At 45.6% G+C, this 23,143-nt stretch overlaps 1 protein-coding gene across 1 annotated transcript in view; it reads left to right on the top strand.

Annotated features, from left to right (window-relative positions):
- ADCY1 (adenylate cyclase 1) overlaps positions 1–23,143 on the top strand; it is an 879,311-nt gene that overhangs the window by 676,700 nt on the left and 179,468 nt on the right. The window contains exon 6 of the mRNA XM_063922700.1: positions 13,333–13,491. Within this exon, the coding sequence (XP_063778770.1) occupies positions 13,333–13,491 (159 nt within the window). The remainder of the gene's footprint in view (positions 1–13,332; positions 13,492–23,143) is intronic.

Here is a 23,143-nt window from a genome sequence, read left to right as displayed (position 1 = left end):
TGCATTTATTTTCTGTTTTATTATTTTCAGGTAGGTCTGCTTGGCACTAGACTGCTTCTTGGGACTTAGGGGGGGGGGGGGGGTAGAATGGCCCAACCTCCCTAGGGTTAATGGTCCCGTTCCCTGCTGACAGGACACTGAGCTCCTGAGGGTCCTATTCGCAAGCCCCACCGCGGCGAGCCTACAGACCCGCTGCACGCCGCCACCCCTAACAGAGCCAGAAGAGTGGTGAGTAGGTGGCTGGCATCCCGGTTAGCAGGTCGCCGGTTGTGATGGCGGCATGAGGGTAGGAGCGCAGCGCTGCATGCACACTGTGCTCCAGGCTTCAGGTACACTGTAGTGTCCGCTGTGAGGGGCGGCTGGAGCCACATCTATTACCCGCAAAACTGGCACTAGTACAGGGGTTTTGAACCCCTACAGACATGCTTCCACACCTTCCAGTATAAAGACCGGAAAGACCGCTTGCCATTACGGGGGAGGGGGGAGGGGCCTTCACTATGAGCGGATCCACCAGTTCACCAGCGCCATTTTCCCTCTACAGCTTTACACAGGCAACCTGTCAGGGAAGCAAAGCTCCTCAGCAGTACCAAGGGGTCATAGCAAAGGGAGGGGAGCAATAAATTGGTGTACTAAGCCCTATTAAGGGTACTTAGTTTGCAACCCGGCTAAGTTTAATCTTTAGCTATAGGGGCGCTGTGTGGCTGACTCCACTGTACTCTGTGTCTCCCTAGAAGGGCTCTGTATGGGTTAACTGTGCTTTAACCTTTTCCTTACTGTGTGTGTGTGTGTGTTTCTTTCACATTTATCTTGTCAAAGGAGTGTGTATTATGCACAGCAGAGTGTTTTTCTCAATCAGGGGGATCACTAACTCAAGATAGTACACATTCTCAAGCTAGTGGATCTGAACCTGTATGGTTAGATTCATTAAAAGGGATGATTTCAAATATTTCAAATGAGTTGTTCCAAAATGAAAGGGATACGCAATATTTAAGGCAGTCTGTAGATTACCTCATGAATAGGGATTCAGTGGTCATCCCGGCTTCTCAGATCCCTGCTATTTGTCCACAGAAACGTACTCTGGCCCAGATCATGCAGCCTGATACCGACGATTATGTATCATACCCAGAGGAGGGGGAGGTGGACTTGGTAGGGGGGGATGCCGCTTTAGCACAGGGAATACAGGCCTTGATTGAAGCTATAAGAGATGTATAACACATTCCTGACAAGGTGTCAGAGGACGAGAAGGAATCCTTTTTTAATGTGAAAAAGAAATCCTCTGCTACTTTTCCTGCTTCTAAGGAATTAAATTCTATTTTTGAAGCAACTTGGGTTAATCCTGACAGGAAGTTTCAGATCCAAAACGGTTACTCACATCCTTCCCGTTCCCTTAGGATGATAGGAAAAAATGGGAAAACCCACCGATTGTGGACGCTTCGGTTTCCAGGCTGTCTCATAGGATAGTTTTACCTGTTCCTGGGGCTGCTTCATTGAAGGATGCTGCAGACCGCAAGATTGTGACCACTCTCAAATCTCTGTATACAGCTGTGGTGGTGGCCCAAAGACCCACTATAGCTTGTGCATTGATCAATCGGGCCATTGCAAAATGGTCAGGTAATCTAATTGACGGGTTAGATTCCTTATCTAGTGGGGATATTATTTTACTCCTACAGCATATACAGGATTCTGTTAACTTTATGGTGGAAGCCATAAAGGAGATTGGATTGCTCAACGTACGCACCACTGCCATGGCAGTGTCAGCACGCTGGAGCTTGTGGCTACGCCAGTGGACAGCGGATGCGGATTGCAGGAAAGGCGTGGAAGGCCTACCTTTCACAGGTGAAGCCCTTTTTGGAGATGAACTGGATACGTGGATATCCAAGGCTACGGCGGGTAAGTTTACATACCTTCCTTCCGCAGCACTCCCGGCTAGGAAATCCTATTCTGCGCCAACATTGCAGTCCTTTCGAACGGCAAAGTTTAAAGTTAAGGCCAAGGGTTCTTCTACTGCCTTCATAGACAATAGAGGTAAACTCAGAAAACCTGCAAATATAGTCTCACAGGATCAGACCTTTGGTTCTGCTTCCGCAAAGCCTTCAGCATGACGGTGGACCGCACTGCCTTGTCAACAGGCAGGTGGGAGCCCGGTTGCAATATTTCAGTCACGTATGGACCACCTCATGCCTGGATCCATGGGTAAAAGATCTTATCATCCAGGGCTACAGAATGGAGTTTCAAGAACTTCCACCTCACAGATTCTTTAAATCCGGCTTACCAGCTTCACTGGAAGCAATTATGACCTTGCAAGCAGCAATTCAAAAACTGGTACAGACTCAGGTACGAGTTCCAGTTCCTCTTCAACTACAAAACAAGGGTTTCTATTCCAACCTGTTTGTGGTACTGAAACCGGCCAGTTCAGTGAGGCCCATTTTAAACCTCAAGTCACTGAACCCATATTTACGGGTGTTCAACTTCAAGATGGAGTCACTGAGAGTGGTGATCTCAGGTCTGGAGGAGGGAGAATTCCTGGTGTCTCTAGATATCAAGGATGCGTACCTTCATATTCCGATTTGACCGACTCATCAGGCTTATCTAAGGTTTGCATTGCAGGACTGTCATTACCAGTTCCAGGCCCTGCCCTTTGGGCTCTCCACAGCCTCGAGCGCAAACAAGGAGTGAACATAATACTGTACCTGGATGGTCTGCTGATAAAAGCGCCATCCAGAGAGAGGTGGTTGCACAGCATTCCCTCTCCACACGACTTCTCCAGGATTACGGGTGGATTCTGAACCTGCCAGAATCTCATCTGGAACCAACACGGAGGCTTCCGTTCCTGGGGATGATACTGAACACGGAGGTACAGAAAGTATTCCTTCCTCTGGAAAAGGCATTGGTAATTCAGACAATTGTGTGGGACATTCTCAGGCCGACCCGGATATCGGTGCATCTGGGCATACGCCTCCTTGGGAAGATAGTAGCATCTTACGAGGCATTGCAGTACGGAAGGTTTCATGCAAGGCCCTTCCAGCTGGATCTGCTGGACAAATGGTCCAGATCGCATCTCCACATGCACCAGAGGATACATCTGTCGCCAAGAGCCAGGATTTCTCTTCTGTGATGGCTACAGACTTCTCACCTTACTGAGGGACGAAGGTTCGGGATTCAAAATTGGATTCAGCTGACCACGGACACAAGCCTCAGAGGTTGGGGAGCAGTCACCCAAGGATAACACTTCCAAGGAAAATGGTCAAGTCAGGAAACCATTCTTCCGATCAACGTTCTGGAACTAAGGGCCATATACAACGCCCTTCTGCAGGCAGCACATCTTCTTCAAGATCGAGCCATCCGAATTCAGTCAGACAATGTGACGGCGGTGACGTACATAAACCGACAGGGAGGAACGAAGAGCAGAGCAGCAATGTTAGAGGTGACAAGGATTCTCCTCTGGGCAGAGAGACATGTGGTGGCGCTGTCCGCGATCTTCATTCCGGGAGTGGACAACTGGGAAGTAGACTTCCTCAGCAGACACGACCTCCACCCAGGAGAGTGGGGCCTTCACCCGGAGGTGTTCAGGTGCTTGACTCGTTGGTGGGGGACTACACAGATCGACATGATGGCCTCTCATCTCAACAAGAAGCTCCAGTTGTATTGCTCCAGGTCAAGAGACCCACAGGCGGTGGCGGTGGACGCTCTGGTGACTCCGTGGGTCTATCAGATGGTGTATGTCTTTCCACCACTTCCATTGATCCCAAGAATTCTCAAAATAATAAAAAGGGAAGGGTTCAAGCAATTCTCATTGCTCAGGATTGGCCAAGATGGGCTTGGTACGCAGATCTACTGGAAATGCTTCTGGAGGACCCGTGGCCTCTTCCTCTTTGTGAGGATCTTCTACAACAGGGACCGTTCATCTATCAAGACTTACAGCAGCTACTTTTGACGGCATGGAGGTTGAGCATCAAATTCTAGCCCGGAAAGGTATTCCAGACAGGGTAATTCCTACCTTGATCCAAGCCAGGAAAGGGGTAACGTCAAAACATTACCATCGAATTTGGAGAAAATACGTCTCTTGCTGTGAAAACAGGAAATTTCCTAATGTGGAATTTCAGCTGGGTCGTTTTCTGCTTTTTCTGCAGGTTGGTGCAGATGTGGGTCTACGTTTAGGATCCATAAAAGTCCAAATTTCGGCTTTGTCCATTTTCTTCCAGAAACAGTTGGCTTCACTTCCTGAGGTTCAGACCTCCTTGAAAGGTGTTCTGCACATCCAGCCTCCCTTTGTGCCTCCCACGGCACCTTGGGATCTTAACGCGGTGTTGACATTTCTGCAGTCAGATTGGTTTGAGCCTTTAGAGGAGGTGGATGTAAAGTTTCTTAAATGGAAGACCATCACACTGTTGGCCTTGGCTTCGGCACGGCGTTTTTCGGAATTGGGAGCCTTGCCTCACAAGAGCCACTATTTGATTTTTCATGAAGATAGAGCTGAACTCAGAACTCGTCAGCAATTTCTTCCAAAGGTGGTGTCTGTGTTTCATATCAACCAGCCAATTATAGTTCCGGTGCTTCCTGACACCTCTTCTTCTTCAAAGTCCCTGGATGTTGTGAGGGCTTTGAATAACTATGTCAAATGGACGGCTCGTCACAGAAAATCGGACTCGCTGTTCGTGCTTTATGATCCCAAGAAAATTGGGTGTCCTGCTTCTAAGCAGTCCATTGCTCGCTGGATCACGCTGACTATCCAGCATGCTTACACTACGGCAGGCTTGCCGGTTCCTAAATCAGTTCATGCTCACTCTACTCGGTCGTTGGGTTCTTCCTGGGCGGTTGCCCGGGGTGTTTAGGCTTTACAACTCTGTCGAGCAGCTACTTGGTCTGGTTTGAACACGTTTGCTAAGTTCTACAAGTTCAATACCTTGGACTCTGAGGACCTTCAGTTTGGTCAGTCAGTACTGCAAGAACCTCAGCACTCTCCCACCGGTTTGGGAGCTTTGTTACATTCCCATGGTACTAATTTGGACCCCAGTATCCTCTAGGACGTAAGAGAAAATAGGATTTTAATTACCTACCAGTAAATCCTTTTCTCGTAGTCTGTAGAGGATACTGGGCGTCTACCCAGTGCTTCGTGTTTCCTGCAGGGTTACTTGGTTAAGTATTGTTGTGAGATCAGCTGTTGCTGTTCCTGTTCATGTTGTGTTAACATGGTTTACTTCTTGTTTGTGTGTGCTGGTTCGAATCTCACCACTATCCTTTCTGAATCCTTCTTTCAAGATATGTCCGTCTCCTCGGGCACAGTTTCTAGACTGAGTCTGGTAGAAGGGTCATAGAGGGAGGAGCCAGTGCACACTATTGATTTCTTAAAGTGCCCAAGGTTCCTAGTGGACCCGTTTATATCCCATGGTACTAATGTGGATCCCAGTATCCTCTACGGACTACGAGAAAAGGATTTACCGGTAGGTAATTAAAATCTTATATTTACATACAGGATAATTTGTCCTGTCACCTGCTCTACTGGCATTCCTCTGGCTTACTGTGGTTGGCTTAACTGACTTAACTTAACACAACTGACATCTACAGCAAACAGAAAAAGAGAGAAAATGCACTCTAAATACTAAGCACAGCTAATCAGAATAATTATAATAAACTCCAAAATATAATAGAGAGTAAATTTGAGATGCTCAGCATAATTTTGTCCAAAATTATGGGTGACCAGTGCATGGTTCAAGTGCAGAGAAAACACTAAGAAAGTACAGAGCAATACTGTACTTGATACAAAGGTGTGGCAATGTGGTATGTCTAATGCCACCCCGTCATTCTGTTGAAAGTAAAATAATAAAAAAATAATGAAAAGGTATATTCTTCTAATTGTCACCTGTAATAAAACATTTCCCAATGTACAATGCAACTTGAAAATAACAAATAATTTAAAGGTTACTCCTATTTACTCAACCACCTTCAATGGTATACTTTCTGGGTTAGTGTTCTCTATAACAAAGAGACCATGAAGGTTTGGTCACACAGTTATAGCAAGTCCAGCCTTAGTGTGATCAGTACAGGGCTGGTGGCTCTATAGGGGATTGTTTAAAGTAGCTTGCCCACTCTTACAGGGGCTACCAGCTCTACAGATGTACGCTCATCTTACGTACGCCATGTCCACACGGGCACACATGATGCACAGAGCCGTGGCTGCGACTTTGTACACTGAGCTACAACTAGGAATGCCGCCTGCTCCTATGGTCATTCGCGTACATGTGCGCATCATACACGTGAGCACACTAGCTGTGCCAACTTTGTTGTGAATAAGACGCTTGGTGGCAAAACTGAGTGTTGCTACATCTGTATGCTAAAAAAAATCTCTGTGCTGTACTTTCAACCGTGCTGATTCGTGAACCCACTTGTCCCATTTTAAATAGTGTTTCCTTGCTCCAAGGAAACACTATTTAAATCTGGACACCTTTATGGTCATAAACGCTAATTACATCAGTTTACAGGACTTCCTTTTCATTTAAACTGTCTGATATGGAATTAATGTGAGAGATTAACCCTATCTTACAGAGACGGGTTCTCCTGCATATTAGTGTCCCTTTCACTTATTTATACACTTTATGTGTGAACTATAAGGTATAATACCTCAGTTATATGCTCTGCGTAGTGTTGTGTCTTTCAATCAGTTTGTTATTGGTTTTATGTTATTAAATTGTGTTTTTATCAACATCACTGGTACCGTGCGCCTACTTGGTGATTTTGTTTTAGTTGTTTCACTTTCAGGAGGCCGGCTACCTCCTTACCAAGTGGCTGCCATTACCAGTGCTATATTTGCACGACCCTGTTCAGCGCCTAAAAACCTTTTTTCTGTCTACACACATTACATATGCCTGCTGCATTTCTTTGGTTTTGGTGTTTTGGTGTTTCTTCACTTATAAATGGAGAATGCAAGCTCAAAATATAGTGACCTCCATGTAATGGAGAGGATTGTGGCAGCCAAATACTGTAATACAGAGATAATCAGTGACCGCCAAATAACGCAGAGAGCATCAGTATCTGCCATACAATAGAGAGCAACAGTAAATGCCTTAATACAGAGAGTATTTTTGATCACCATGTAATACAGAGAGCATCAGTGGCCACCATATAATACAGAGAGAATCAATGACCACCATACAATTCAGAGAGCATCAGTTACTGCCATATACCAGAATATATATCTTAGTACATTGCAACATTCTTGCCTCATCAATACTATAATTAAACCTTCCTCAAATACTATTATTTAACTCCAGCATAATCGTATAGCAACATAATTCAGTATAATTAATATAATTAAATTCTAATGGTTCTCCACTATCAGATAGTGGTGGCGTTTGGCGCAATTGAGCTTAGCGCCCTGGCTGCCTGTTAAACTGCACCCCTTCCCTGATTGGCCTACCACCTGATATTCCCCACTGCAGGGAATGGCCATCATTGGGTTAAAAATGCCAATGGTCAACTCACCATTAGTCAATCCATAATCTCCTCTGATTTTTAGCATTCAGTCTGTCAGACAGGTCCTGTCAAGGTTGTGAGTGAAGGGGAAAGGCCATAGAAAAGATCTCAATGGTTATCCATGTAATCAAAAGATTAGGGTTGTAAAGTTTACTTTCCTGTATTAAAAGTTCTAGAAAAAAAGCTTAGGTTATGATGTTTACTTATGAAATCAAGTACCATAGGCATATTATGTAAAATGTATTTTTCCATTTAGGTTTTGCTTTAAATCGACTAGCAAAGAAATTAAACTTATTGTTGGAATATTTTCCTGTGTCCTTTAGCTTTGTACTATAGTACTTATTTGGCTACAATTTCTCACATGCCCGCTATTTGCAGTCGGCTATTGTGATGGTAATTTATTGAGTCAATTGGAAAAAATACATATGTACTGTAGATAATTTTCAACATTAATTCGGACAACTCCTTAAAGCCACATATAGGACATGAATTAGAGTTCATTTGTATCATTAACAGGGTACAGTAGTAGGAGTACCTTAGAGTTCTTGGGACAATGTTGTCAAGTTCCCAATATCATGGAGGACACAGTGACAAGCACGTGTACAGTTTGTTTATTAGGGATCAAGTATTCCAGTGGCTGGTGAGACACACAGGAGTATAAGCAGCAAGCACAGCATCAGACACAGTCCAGGATTCGGCGTACAGTACTTGCTGGCAGTCTAAGCACAGATCAGGGTTTGGTACACTTGTCGGCAGACTGAGGCACAGAAGGGTTAAGATGTAAGCATAGTCTAAGCACAGTCCTAAGCAGGGCTGCCAAGAGAAATCCTGGGCCCCCGGTACAGTAACTTTCCGGTGCCCCCCTGCAGGAGGTGTGGCCACACCCTGTTAGTTGCTAGCACACGAGAACTCACAGGAGCATGACATAGCTCCCAGCAGTTGCGACAAAAGTGTTCACTATTAGGATGGTGGGTCAGTCACATAAAAGCTGCATCCCCTGGAACACCATCATTTTGTGAAAGTTGATCTTCCATTGTAATTTTGGGATAAAGGATGTGCTATAGCGTGTAAGTGCAATCACTGTATACACACACACATACATATAAACAGACAAACATATAGTTTATGCAGAAATGCCTATTACTATGATTAAAGTTGAAGAAACTGAATATACTGTTACATTAGTAAATCCTGAGAGTGCCACAGTATTTCTGCTTATACTACCTGTCATCCCACTAAGGGCACCCGGGAAATTGCGCAGTATGTTGGAGTGCCAGGCATGTCATATATAGATATAGATAGACACACACACACACACACACACACACACACACACACACACACACACACACACACACACAGTTTATGGATAGATATTACACACACATACAGTGCAGTATAGAGTCTGGCTGGGCCCAGGTACTTTTCAGGGGCCATGGTCTAATCACAGGAGTCGTGGTCATGCACCCTTTGAAAAAAAACAGATTTTTTTTTTATTTTAAGCGCCACCATGGCCACACTCCAGCCCAGCAGTCAGCAGTGTGTGCTGGGCTTAGGAGAAGAGTTGTAGCTGCTGCTGCCAGTTAAGGGGAGGTAGCTTGGTGGCCCTCACTGGGCCCCTCCATCAGACCTGGGCCCGGGTAATGTGTACCCTCTCCCCCCTCTCGCGCCACCACTGGTCCTAAGCCTGGTACACTTGTGTGCAGCTATTGAGCAATAGTAAAGGAGAACTAAGCTGATGCAGATTCAGTACATGGAACTACAGCCAGGAATACACTGTATTCTGCTCAGGTCCTAGACATTAGCTAAGCCTGGCCAGCCTGTGGCTCTCCAGCTGTTGTGACACTTGTAATTTGTAATACCACAAGTTCCAGCATGTTTTACCAGCTGATCAGTGGGAGGGTATGCTGGTGCTTGTAGTTTCACAATAGCTTGAGAGCCACAGGTTTGCCAGGTCTGCTTTTATAAACTTTGCTAGGAACGGGCATCCATTTATCATACAGAGAAGAGGAGAACCATGTGCACAAATACAGGTACTAGCTGCTGTACATGCTTGGATTGTATTTGAGGATACCAGTGGCAGTATGTACCAACATAAAGGTGGTCTGATATTGGACATATACATTGTGGACAGTCAGAACTGCAATCTCCGTAGAATGTGAAATTTTCCGGATCTATAGATGGCATTGCCTATAGTAATCTATGGATTTTTTTATTCAGAGTTCCACGTACGCAGGTCGATGGCTGCGCATGCACAGTAGGACTCCTGGAAAGTTCTCTTAGGATGCATTGCATATTTCATATACCTCCACTTATTGCATGCATAGCGACATTTATTAAAGCTGTATGCATGATTAATGTGATTAAAACCCGCAAAGGATAGCTTCCAATAAGATTTGGCCTTTTGTGTTTTTAGCACATTTAATCATGCATACAGCATTATTAAATGCTGCTATGCATGCAATAAGTTAAGGAATGTATTTCATGAAATATGTGATGCATGATACATCCCGTCCCAGAACCAGCAAGCAACTCTCTCCATCTTAGCAACAGTAGCCACCTGTCACAACCCAAACTGCCAGGGACGGTGGTGGATTCATGATTGGCTGAATGTCACTACTGCCTGTACCACACCCTTTGACATAGTAAAACATACTGACAAGTAAACATACTGTAAAGCAAAATATCTTGTTCAAACTTCATGACATGCTTGTAAGAAGTCCTTCATTTTATGGATGTGACTGCCTCAAAGTACAGTATTATTTGAATATACTGTAGGTTTTTGAGGTTGAAGTGGTAACTGTCTGAGGTATCATGTATTGAGTCTACTCTATTTTGTGTCTTTTTGGGTCTAAGCTTCTGGACATTCTCATGGAGATACCTACTTTGTTTGGTAGAGTTTGGATGTTTCCTTTTGAGGGCGCGAGCTCCATGTGCCAATAAAGTTAGAGAGTGCACTGCTGCCCGCCACCCCTTTCCCTTTTTAATTTATTTAAATTAAATAAATATATGGTTATATGGTTAAATACAGCTACTTACATAGCGGCTCTACCATGGTGTAATTTGTATAAGGAACTCAACCATAGTGTAACATGTATAAGGGGCGCTACTGTGCAGCATAACGTGTATAAGGGGTACTACTTTGTGATATAATGTGAATAACAGACACTACTGTGCGGTGTAATGTGAATTGATACTATTCTATGGCCACTCGCCTTCCCAAATAAGCCATTATTTATTTATTATTACCAATTATTTATTTAGCGCACACATATTCCGCAGCGCTTTACAGGGAAGATTTTTCCATTCACATCAGTCCCTGCCCCATGGGAGCTTACAATCTATGTTCATTATCACACACACAACAGGGTTAATTTTTGTTGGGAGCCAATTAACCTACCAGTATATTTTTGGATTGTGGGAGTAAACCGGAGTACCCGGAGGAAACCCACGCAAGCATGGGGAGGATATAAAAACTCAGCACAATTAGGGCCATGGTGAGAATCGAACCCATGATTTTAGTGCTGTGAGACAGCAATGCTAACCATTATACCGTCCGTACTGCCATTCCATATTGTTGTTGCAAGCCTTCAGCACACAGTGATCCTATTTTAAATATGGGAGGCACCCAAAGGAAACTTTAACCCTGAGCACCACAAGGTCTAGAACCAGCACTGTCACCAATTTAGGATTTTTAAATATTGTTTCTTTTCAAATGTAACATGCCCCCAATTCTGTACAGGGGAGGGGGGCGTCAAAACATACCCTTGCTCCGGACACCATAGCGTCTAGCTACACCTCTGAGTACACATTTTAGCTTGGATCATACTGTAGTTTTAACCATTTTCATCAGATCATGGGTTGAGCATATCACCCCAGAATTTGTTGCCGCTCCAGGCTTGAGTCACATGGGCCTATAGGAGAAGCAGAAGATATGTTTTGGTTTGGTTCCATGAAGAAGGAAGAAGAGAAAGAATGTATTTTTTATTTTATTTTTTGTCTGTGTACTGTAGTCTTCAAATGTGAAAATGGAATAGTAAGTTTTGTCGTTTTATGTCTGTTGTGTTTGATTCTCTTAGACTTAAAGCTCAAGCTTCCAAGTCAATGCCCAAATACATAGTAAGCTGAGATTGAGTATAGTGGGATAATGTTGAGGAGCTATTAGCACTAATTGGGAGAGAACAGTGTCCTAGGTAATAAATATTGGTAGAAGATGCTATATAAATCACAGATGGAACTATGAAAGTTAGGGCCACAGGGAGGGGACACACAACAGGATCGCTCAACTATCAATATGAGTTAGGAGGAAAAAATTAAGGCCAATTGAGTCTGAAGTCATGGTTTGTCTTACAGGTAACATAACACAGCACAAAGGTAAATTGCAAATCTTGTTTGGCTCTTTTCAGGAAATGTCTTCTGTAACAGATACAGATGGTATGGAAACTGCATTATAAACATAATACTATAATCAGGTAGAAATTATTATTTTACTAAGTTAAATAGATCCTGTCATATGGATGCCTCAAGAACAAAGATTTCATAAAACTACAGTTAGGTACAGTACGTGACATAAGACTTGTCTCCATTTATGTTATTTAGCAGTGGTTCTACATACAGTAAGGATCAGTTGCATTCATCTTTTTTTATTTAATTTTATTACTTCATGTGGGAAGATTCCCTATGTACTAATTCAGAAAGACAACTCATTTTGAACATTGCACTTTATTTGATTGATAAACAAGGGTTTTAGGCATCTCTGTCGCAATAAAATTGTGTCTAAACTGTGTCTTAGTTTTTTTTTCTTCTTTCAAATAGATACTATTTCATTACAACAGGCTGAAATTTATGGTAAATCTATCTATAGGGCTACCGCTTCTTGTTTCAGCCGACTATATCATCCTACAATTTGTCTCCTCTTGTTAGGGGACTGTCAATGCTTATTATTGCAGGAACTATTGTCAGGATCAATAACATTGACCCTGACCAGGTCACGTGTATCTCCCCACGGTGTGTTCATACTACGCGTAAATTTAGGCGTGTTTTTTTGGTTGTTTTTTGTTTTTTTGTGAATTCTGGTATTTATGTGTACATGTTCATGTCCTAGTCTTGGTTTGTGGCAAAAATGTTTTAATGATAAACAATAAAAGTTATATTTTATGTCATATCTTTCAATGAGTGCCCCCCCAAAAAACGAGAGTCTCTTTTTCTTCTCTTTATGGTGCAATGATGTATAATCATGAAGTTGTCAACGTATTGCTTGCTGTGCTTGTACATCACAACCAGTTTCCTAATGACCAGGGTTTGTCTCTGGTTTTAAATGCTTGTCCTATTATGACACTTGAAATGGCAGTATTTTAAATGACTGACCAACTATACAATAACATTTCTTGCTGCATGTTAGGATACTTCTTGCAATCTAGTCTACATTGTAGGCTTTATTATTTTAACTTTATTGAAGTAAGTACTCAGGTTGCAGAAAAATAATAGTTTTGAATCAAATTCTATAAATATTGTACACATGATGAGAATTTTAGTGTTGCAAGGTTCTTCTGGTGAGATTTCTCAGGCCTTAGAGGGAGATAAAGAACCAATCAATCAGCTGCTAACAGTCATCTTTCAAACACACAGCCTGTAAAATGACAGAAGATGATTGGGTAGTACTTTATCTCACTCCAATCTTTTGTTATAAATCTAGTCAACAGATTCACAGGCTTAGCTGCAATGTGTACCTGGAAATTATTTTAAAATATTAATATTAGTATGGCAAATATGGCATCACTCCTTGTCTATTCATATGATTTTTTTGACATTACATAGTAGTCCTTTGCATATACTAATGTTTAATTTATGTTTGTCTTTTAGGTCTGTAGCAGAAGCTACTGAAGTGGATCTCAATATGAGAGTAGGATTGCATACGGGTCGTGTACTGTGTGGTGTTTTGGGGCTTCGCAAATGGCAATATGATGTCTGGTCCAATGATGTAACACTGGCCAATGTAATGGAAGCAGGAGGATTGCCAGGGTATGTTCCCTATGTATGTGCTTGTAGAGTATTTTCACTGTATAGAGTCTAAATGTAAATCACTCAGTTCTGCCTAAAACATGCAAATGTATAAGCGCACCCGAGCGGGGATGGGTACAGCTGTTAATTGAACACTTATCTGGTTAGGGGAGCTTCAGTCAGATGACTGTCATTTTGGAACATGAAATATGCAAAAGAAGAAAACAGCAAACATAGGGGTATATGCAATTGCGGTCGAAATCCGGCTGGAATTCGACCGTTTTTTAATTCGACACAATTCGACAGTCAGACACCCTGCCGCCGGGACCCGAATTCGACATATTCAATAAAAAACGGATTCGACAGTCCCGCTGTCGAAAAACGGACCAATTGACGGATATGTGCGTCCTGGATTAGACTTTTTGGACGGCACAAAAGTGTTTAAAAAACCCAGAAAAAAAATGCGTGGGGTCCCCCCTCCTAAGCATAACCAGCCTCTGGCTCTTTGAGCCGGTCCTGGTTGTGAAAATACGGGGAAAAAATTAACAGGGGATCCCCCGTATTTTTACAACCAGCACCGGGCTCTGCGTCCGGTCCTGGTGCAAAAAATATGGGGGACAAAAAGCGTAGGGGTCCCCCGTATTTTGAACACTAGCACCGGGCTCCACTAGCTGGAGAGATAATGCCACAGCCGGGGGACACTTTTATACTTGTCCCTGCGGCCGTGGCATTAAATCCCCAACTAGTCACCCCTGGCCGGGGTACCCTGGAGGAGTGGGGACCCCTTAAATCAAGGGGTCCCCCCCCCCTCCAGCCACCTAAGGGTCAGGGGTGAAGCCCGAGGCTTCCCCCCCATCCAAGGGCTGCGGATGGGAGGCTAATAGCCTTGTGTCAAATAAAAGAGTATTGTTTTTTGTGGCAGAACTACAAGTCCCAGCAAGCCTCCCCGGCAAGCTGGTACTTGGAGAACCACAAGTACCAGCATGCGGGGGGAAACGGGCCCGCTGGTACCTGTAGTTCTACTACAAAAAAAATACCCAAATAAAAACAGTACACGCACACCGTGAAAGTTAAACTTTATTACATACATGAAGACACACACATACTTACCTATGTTCACACGAGGGTCGGTCCACTTCTCCAAGTAGAATCCACGGTGTACCTGAAAATAAAATTATACTCACCAAAATCCAGTGTAGATCTGTCCTCTTCTGTTTTGTAATCCACGTACTTGGCAAAAAAAACAAACCGCATTACCCGGACCACGCACTGAGAGGGGTCCCATGTTTACACATGGGACCCCTTTCCCCGAATGCCGGGACCCCACGTGACTCCTGTTACAGAGGGTCCCTTCAGCCAATCAGGGAGCGCCACGTCGTGACACTCTCCTGATTGGCTGTGCGCGTCTGAGCTGTCAGACGCGCATAGCACATACCGCTCCATTATCTTCAATGATGGGAACTTTGCGGTCAGCGGTGAGGTTACTCACGGTAAGCCGCTGACCGCGAATGACCTCACCGCTGACCGCAAAGTTCCCACCATTGAAAATAATGGAGCGGCTGTGCGATGTGCCGTCTGACAGCTCAGACGCGCACAGCCAATCAGGAGAGTGTCACGACGTGGCGCTCCCTGATTGGCTGAAGGGACCCTCTGTAACAGGAGTCACGTGGGGTCCCGGCATTCAGGGAAAGGGGTCCCATGTGTAAACATGAGACCCCTCTCAGTGCGTGGTCCGGGTAATGCGTTTTTTTTTTTTTTTTGCCAAGTACGTGGATTACAAAACAGAAGAGGACAGATCTACACTGGATTTTGGTGAGTATAATTTTATTTTCAGGTACACCGTGGATTCTACTTGGAGAAGTGGACCGAACCTAGTGTCAACATAGGTAAGTATGTGTGTGTCAGCATGTATGTAATAAAGTTTTACTTTCACGGTGTGCGTGTACTGTTTTTATTTGGGTATTTTTTTTTGTAGTAGAACTACAGGTACCAGCAGGCCCGTTTTTCCCCTGCATGCTGGTACTTGTGGTTCTCCAAGTACCAGCTTGCGGGGGAGGCTTGCTGGGACTTGTAGTTCTGCTACAAAAAACAATATTCTTTCTTTGTGTCACTTGGCTATCAGCCTCCCATCCGCAGCCCATGGATGGGGCAGACAGCTTCGGGCTTCACCCCTGGCCCTTGGGTGGCTGGAAGGGGGGGACCCCTTGATTTAAGGGGTCCGCACTCCTCCAGGGTACCCCGGCCAGGGGTGACTAGTTAGTGATTTAATGCCAGGGCCGCAGGGACCGATATAAAAGTGTCCCCCGGCTGTGGCATTATCTCTCTGACTAGTGGAGCCCGGTGCTGGTGTTAAAAATATGGGGGACCCCTACGCTTTTTGGCACCAGGACCGGACGCAGAGCCCGGTGCTGGTTGTGAAAATACGGGGGATCCCCTGTCATTTCCCCCCCCATATTTTTACAACCAGGACCGGCACAAAGAGCCCGAGGCTGGTTATGCTTAGGAGGGGGGACCCCACACATTTTTTTTCTTGATTTTAAACCATTCTCACCCCTTCCCACTGAAAAACATGCTCTGATCTCTCCATATTATTTTAGTCAGTTAAAAAAAAAAAATCTTTAAAAAAATATATAAATAATACTTGTGTCTCCTAATAGACAAACCAAGTACATAATCCCTTCTAATATAAATAGATATGCTATTAGCAATAAAAAAAACACAAAAAAACATGTTTTACATTTTTTTTATTAGATTCCGCCAGCAAAGTGAGGCGGAATGAAATTGATGAAATTACTGTCGAAAAGCACTGTTGTCGAATCGACATTCTTTAATTGAATATACTTTTGTCGAAAAGCCGCATTTTTACCATTGCAGACATGTCGAATTTGACAACTGTCGAATTTCAAAAAGTCGAATATGAAACGTACGTTTTTTTGTCGAAAAGTACTGTATTGCATTGTCGAATTTTTTTTTGTGTCGAAAATGCCCCGTTTTTCGACATTTGCGGCAATTCGACCGCAATTGCATATACCCAATAGTGTGTACCATCTACAAAAATTGTATGTTTTCACTGTATGTTATCACGCGGCATATTAGGAAACATGCCATTCCCAAGAAACACTTAGCAGCCTCAATGGTGAAAGGTTAAAACACGCAGGTTTAATAAGAACAATGACATACAATGGCTGAAAAACACACGTTCAAGTTTTAAAAACAGAAAGCTTATCTGTCTATTAAAGGAGATATCAGACTGCCTCCTGATATCATACAGTGACAACATACAATTTTTGTTTGTTTGTCATTTTCTTTTGATTACTAATTTTAATTCTTACACTTTTAGGCGCTTATATTCACCATTTCATGCATTTAATTCGATGTGTATACCAAGCACAAATTCCGTTTTATGAGATGTCCCTCACACAACGAATGAGGAGTGTCTAATATTATTGAGTATTTATATATATTTTTTCTCTTACATCCTAGAGGATGCTGGGGACTCCAAAAGGACCATGGGGTATAGACGGGATCCGCAGGAGCTTGGGCACACTGAAAAGACTTTGACTGGGTGTGAATTGGCTCCTCCCTCTATGCCCCTCCTCCAGACCTCAGTTAGACTTTGTGCCCAGGACTGACTGGACACTCACTAGGGGAGCTCTCCTGAGTTTCTCTGGAAAGACTTTTGTTAGGTTTTTTATTTTCATGGAGACCTGCTGGCTACAGGCTCCCTGCATCGAGGGACTGAGGGGAGAGAAGTCAGACCTACTTCTTCTTAGTTTAAGGGCTCTGCTTCTTAGGCTACTGGACACCATTAGCTCCAGAGGGTTCGATCACTTGGTGCGCCTAGCTGCTTGTTCCCGGAGCCGCGCCGTCACCCCCTCACAGAAGCCAGAAGAAAGAAGCCCGGTGAGTATGCAGAAGGCAGAAGACTTCAGTGACGGTAGAAGACTTCAGTAACGAGGTACAGCGCAGCAGTAGCGCTGCGGTCCATGCTCCCACACACACCACCAATGGCACTCACAGGGTGCAGGGTGCTGGGGGGGGGGGGGGAAGGGTGCCCTGGGCAGCTTGTTACAGGGTCTTAGAGGCTGGCAGAAGGCTTTTCGGTGCCTGGGCACCGTTTTCCGTACCCCTGCCGGCATTTTCAATTTTAAATTATAGCTGGCTGAAGGGGCGGGGCTTAGCGGCACAGCTCACCAGCGCCATTTTCTCTCATCCACGCCGCTGCATGAGACGCTAGCCCGGGACCTCCAAGCTCCATATCAAGTAACAGGGAGCAGATCGGGGGATTGGGGGGGGGGGCACAGATATTTGGTGCAAAATTATTGTTGTTAATAGCAGCGCTTTCAACATATATTGTTTGGTGGCATATATGGGCGCTGGGGTGTGAGCTGGCATACTCCCTCTGTGTTTCTCTATCCAGGCTTCCTTGTGGGTCTGTCCCCTAGCTGAGGCAGTGTGTGTGTGTGTCGGTGTGTCGATACTATGTGTCGGCATGTCTGAGGCTGAGTGTTATTCCCCGGAGGAGGTTGCTGGGGGCGCAGATGCGGGTTTGGAATTAGCTCTGTCGGCGCAGCCGACACCTGATTTACTTGCAATGTTAAGTACACTTAATACAAATGTGGCCTCTTTGTCTAAAAGGTTAGATAAATTGGAGTCTCAGACTCAGGTGTGGAGGAAATCTATGGAGGATGCTTTATCTCAGGTGCAGACCCCATCAGGGTCGCAAAAGCGGTCGTTTGCCCAGTTGGTAGATACGGATACCGACACGGATTCTGACTCCGATGTCGATTTCACTGATGCTGCTTTACACCCATGGTTAGTTAAGAGTATTCAGTACATGATTGTGGCTATAAAAGATGTTTTACATATTTCTGATGAACCTGCGGTGCAGGAAACAAGGATTTGTTCCTGAGGTGAAGTTTCCCCCCTCTCATGAAATGAATACTCATTGTGAAAAGGCTTGGGAGTCGCCGGACAAGAGGTGGCAGATTCCCAAGAGAATTTACATGGCGTATCCTTTCCCCTCTGATGACAGGGAAAAATGGGAGTCGTCTCCAAATGTCGACAAGGCTCTATCCCGGTTGTCTAAGAAGGTGGCGCTTCCGTCCCCTGACACGGCAGCTCTCAAGGATCCGGCGGATCGCAAGCTGGAGATGTCTCTGAAGTCCATTTTCGCTAATACGGGTGCATTGCTCAGACCTGCTGTGGCGTCGGTATGGGTGAGTAGTGCTATTGCTAAATGGGCTGATAATTTAGCTTCTGATATGGATACCCTTGATAAAGATAATGTTCTTTTAACTCTTGGTTATATCAAGGACGCTGCAGATTACCTGAAGGATGCGGTGAGGGATGTTGGTCTCTTGGGATCAAGGGCCAATGCCATGGCGATCTCGGCCAGGAGAGTGCTGTGGATCCATCAATGGAATGCTGATGCCGACTCCAAGAGAGCTATGGAAGCTCTCCCCTTCAAAGGTAATGTCTTGTTTGGTGACGGCTTGGCTAATCTGGTGTCTACCGCGACGGCGGGTAAGTTATCTTTTCTTCCTTATGTTCCCACACAACATAAAAAGACCCCACATCAGCAGATGCAGTCCTTTCGTCCAAATAAATACAAGCGTGGAAAAGGTTCGTCCTTCCTCGCTTCAAAGGGTAGAGGAAGGGGAATAAAGTCGCCTGCAGTATCAGGCGCCCAGGACCAAAAGTCCTCCCCTGCCTCTACCAAGTCCACGCATGATGCTGGGGCTTCCCTGAAGGAGTCTGGACCGGTGGGGGGCAGTCTGCGGATCTTCAGTCAGGTCTGGGTTCAATCAGGCCTGAATCCTTGGGTCCTAGATATAGTATCTCAGGGATACAAGCTGGAGTTTCAGGAGGTGCCCCCTCACCGGTTTTTCATTTCGGCCTTACCAGTGTCTCTTCCGGACAGGGAGGTGGTGAAGGCAGCAATACAAAAGTTGTGTCAACAGAGGGTCATTGTTCCCGTTCCCCCGTCCCAACGGGGGGAGGGGTTCTACTCGAGCCTCTTTGTAGTACCGAAACCGGACAGTTCGGTCAGACCGATTCTGAACGTAAAATCCCTCAATCCATACTTGAAAGTTTTCAAGTTCAAGATGGAATCTCTTCGAGCTGTAATTTCCAGCCTAGAAGGGGGGGACTTTATGGCGTCAGTCGACATAAAGGATGCCTACTTACACGTCCCGATATGTCCTCCGCATCAAGCTTTCCTCAGGTTTGCGGTACAGGATTCTCATTACCAATTTCAGACGTTGCCGTTTGGGCTTTCCACGGCCCCGAGGATTTTCACCAAAGTCATGGCAGAAATTATGGTTCTCCTTCGCAAGCATGGGGTTACAATTTATCCCGTACTTGGACGATCTCCTGATAAAGGCGAGGTCCAAGGAACGGTTGCTGAGAAATGTGAATTTGTCTCTGTCCGTTCTGCGACAACACGGTTGGGTGCTAAATTTGCCAAAGTCTCAGTTGATTCCGACCACTCGGCTGCCCTTTCTGGGCATGATTCTGGACACAGAGTTTCTTCCGGAGCACAAAGCTCTGGAACTGCAGACGATGGTCAGGACGCTTCTGAGGCCGACAAGTGTGTCGATTCATCAATGTACTCGGGTTCTGGGGAAAATGGTTGCGGTGTATGAAGCCATTCTGTTTGGCAGGTTCCATGCCCAGGTATTTCATTGGGATCTGCTGAGCAAATGTTCCGGGTCTCACCTGCACATGCACGGGAAGATAAGTCTATCTCCCAGGGCCAGGATTTTTCTCCTGTGGTGGCTACAAAGTTCTCACCTCCTAGGAGGGCGTTCATTCGGTATCCAGGACTGGGTCGTACTGACAACAGATGCAAGTCTCCGAGGCTGGGGCGCAGTCACCCAAGGAAGAAATTTCCAGGGGAAATGGTACATATAAACCGTCAAGGCGGAACAAGGAGCAGGGCGGCTATGGCGGAGGCCACAAGAATCCTTCGCTGGGCGGAACAGCATGTGAGCGCTCTGTCAGCAGTAGGGAAGCCAATCCTGGGCCATTTTTTCAATCCCGGGTATCGGGATTGAAAAATGGCTAATTCCGGGATTCCCGGGATACCTGGGATTGGCTTTTAGATAGGTGGCCGCCCCCTCGCCCCACCCCGCCCTGCCCCGCCCGCCCCGCACATATAATTTACCATATACCGAGGGCGGGCGGGAGGGGATCATCCCTTGATTGCTGCTGGCGGCTCCTGACAGCGCAGCGTGACCTCTCACGCTGCGCTCGGGACCCGGAAGGAGGAAGCCGGGCAGCGTCTGAGCGTCCTGTGTACGCTCAACGCTGATCCCTCAATCCCCGGGATTGGAGCTTCCAATCCCGGGATTGAATCCCGGGCATTTTTGGGCCTAAATCCCGGGATCCCGCCGATCCCGATCCCGGGATTGGCCACCATAGTCAGCAGTCTTCCTTCCGGGAGTGGACAACTGGGAAGCAGACTTCCTCAGCAGACACGATCTCATCCAGGAGAGTGGGCTCTTCACCAAGAGGTATTTGCAGAAGTGACGAAGCATTGGGGAATTCCGCTGATCGACATGATGGCGTCTCACCTCAACAAGAAGCTTCCGAGGTATTGTTCCAGGTCAAGGGACCCCCAAGCCAGTGCAGTGGACGCCCTGGTGACTCCGTGGGTGTTTCAATCGGTGTATGTGTTCCCTCCGCTTCCTCTCATTCCGAAGGTACTGGGAATCATTCGACGAGCAAGGGTTCAGGTGATTCTCATCGTTCCAGATTGGCCAAGAAGGGCCTGGTATCCGGATGTTCAGGAATTACTTGTGGAAGATCCTTGGCCGCTTCGTCTAAGAGAGGACCTGTTATTGCAGGGCCCATGCGTGTTTCCGGCTGCGTTTGACGGCATGGAAGTTGAGCGCCAAATCTTAGCTCGAAAAGGTATTCCCGGGGAGGTCATTCCCACTCTCCTTAAGGCTAGGAAGGAGGTTACGGCGAAACATTATCACCGTATTTGGAGAAAGTATGTTTCATGGTGTGAGACTAAAACTGCTCCTGTGGAAGAATTTCACTTGGGTGGGTTTCTCCACTTTTTGCAGGCAGGCGTCGATGCAGGCCTGAAATTGGGTTCCATCAAAGTGCAGATTTCGGCTTTATCTATTTTCTTTCAAAAGCAATTGGGTGTCCTCCCAGAGGTTCAGACTTTTGTGAAGGGTGTGATGCATATCCATCCTCCGTTTGTACCCCCTGTGGCACCATGGGATCTTGAAGTGGTCTTGCAGTTTCTTATGTCTTCCTGGTTTGAACCTTTGCGTAAGGTTGAGTTAAAGTTTCTCACTTGGAAGGTGGTCATGCTGTTGGCTCTGCGGTCTGCCAGGCGAGTGTCAGAGTTGGCGGCCTTATCTCACAAGAGTCTGTACTTGATCTTCCATTCGGATAGAGCGGAATTGAGGACTCGTCAACAATTTCTGCCGAAGGTGGTTTCTTCGTTTCACATTAACCAACCTATTGTGGTACCTGTGGCTACGGATGCGGTGGCAGTTCCAAAGTCTCTTGATGTTGTGAGAGCTTTGAAAATCTACGTTGCCAGAACGGCTGTTGCCAGGAAAACAGAGGCGCTGTTTGTCCTGTATGCTTCCAACAAGATTGGTCATCCTGCTTCAAAGCAGACTATTGCACGCTGGATTTGTAGTTCGATTCAGCAAGCTCATTCTTCGGCTGGGCTACCGGTGCCGAAGTCAGTAAAGGCCCATTCTACCAGGAAAGTGGGCTCATCTTGGGCGGCTGCCCGAGGGGTCTCGGCACTTCAGCTCTGCCGAGCAGCTACGTGGTCGGGTTCAAACACCTTTGCTAAGTTTTACAAGTTTGATACCCTAGCTGAGGAAGACCTCATGTTCGCTCAATCAGTGCTGCAGAGTCGTCCGCACTCTCCCGCCGGTGTTGGAGCTTTGGTATAGACCCCATGGTCCTTTTGGAGTCCCCAGCATCCTCTAGGACGTAAGAGAAAATAGGATTTTAGTACCTACCGGTAAATCCTTTTCTCCTAGTCCGTAGAGGATGCTGGGCGCCCATCCCAGTGCGGACTGTTACTTGCAGTGTGTTCTTGCTGGTTACATTAGTTTACACACGAATTGTGTATTTGTTGTTTTCAGCTTGTTGCTATTGTTAATTCGTACTGTTATCTGGTTTCCTGTTACTCCGGTTGTATGGTATGTTTGTGGTGTGGGCTGGTATGTTTCTAGCCCTTAGTTTAAACAAAAATCCTTTCCTCGAAATGTCCGTCTCTCCTGGGCACAGTTCATATAACTGAGGTCTGGAGGAGGGGCATAGAGGGAGGAGCCAGTTCACACCCAGCCAAAGTCTTTTCAGTGTGCCCAAGCTCCTGCGGATCCCGTCTATACACCACGGTCCTTTTGGAGTCCCCAGCATCCTCTACGGACTAGGAGAAAAGGATTTACTGGTAGGTACTAAAATCCTATTTTTGATACTTGATATGATATATTGCTTTTAAACTTACGGTTGTAACTGAGTGCCTGGGTTTTTTGCTACATATATATATATATATATATATATTTACACACACACACATACACACACACACACACACACACACACACACACACACACACATATATAATATATATCAACTAGCTGATGTACCCATCTCCGCTCAGGTGTTCTTTAACCTGCGGCACTG

This window comes from Pseudophryne corroboree, chromosome 5, assembly GCF_028390025.1.
Source record: "Pseudophryne corroboree isolate aPseCor3 chromosome 5, aPseCor3.hap2, whole genome shotgun sequence".
In the NCBI taxonomy this organism is placed as follows: domain Eukaryota; kingdom Metazoa; phylum Chordata; class Amphibia; order Anura; family Myobatrachidae; genus Pseudophryne; species Pseudophryne corroboree.
This window is presented reverse-complemented; position numbering and strand designations above follow the sequence as displayed.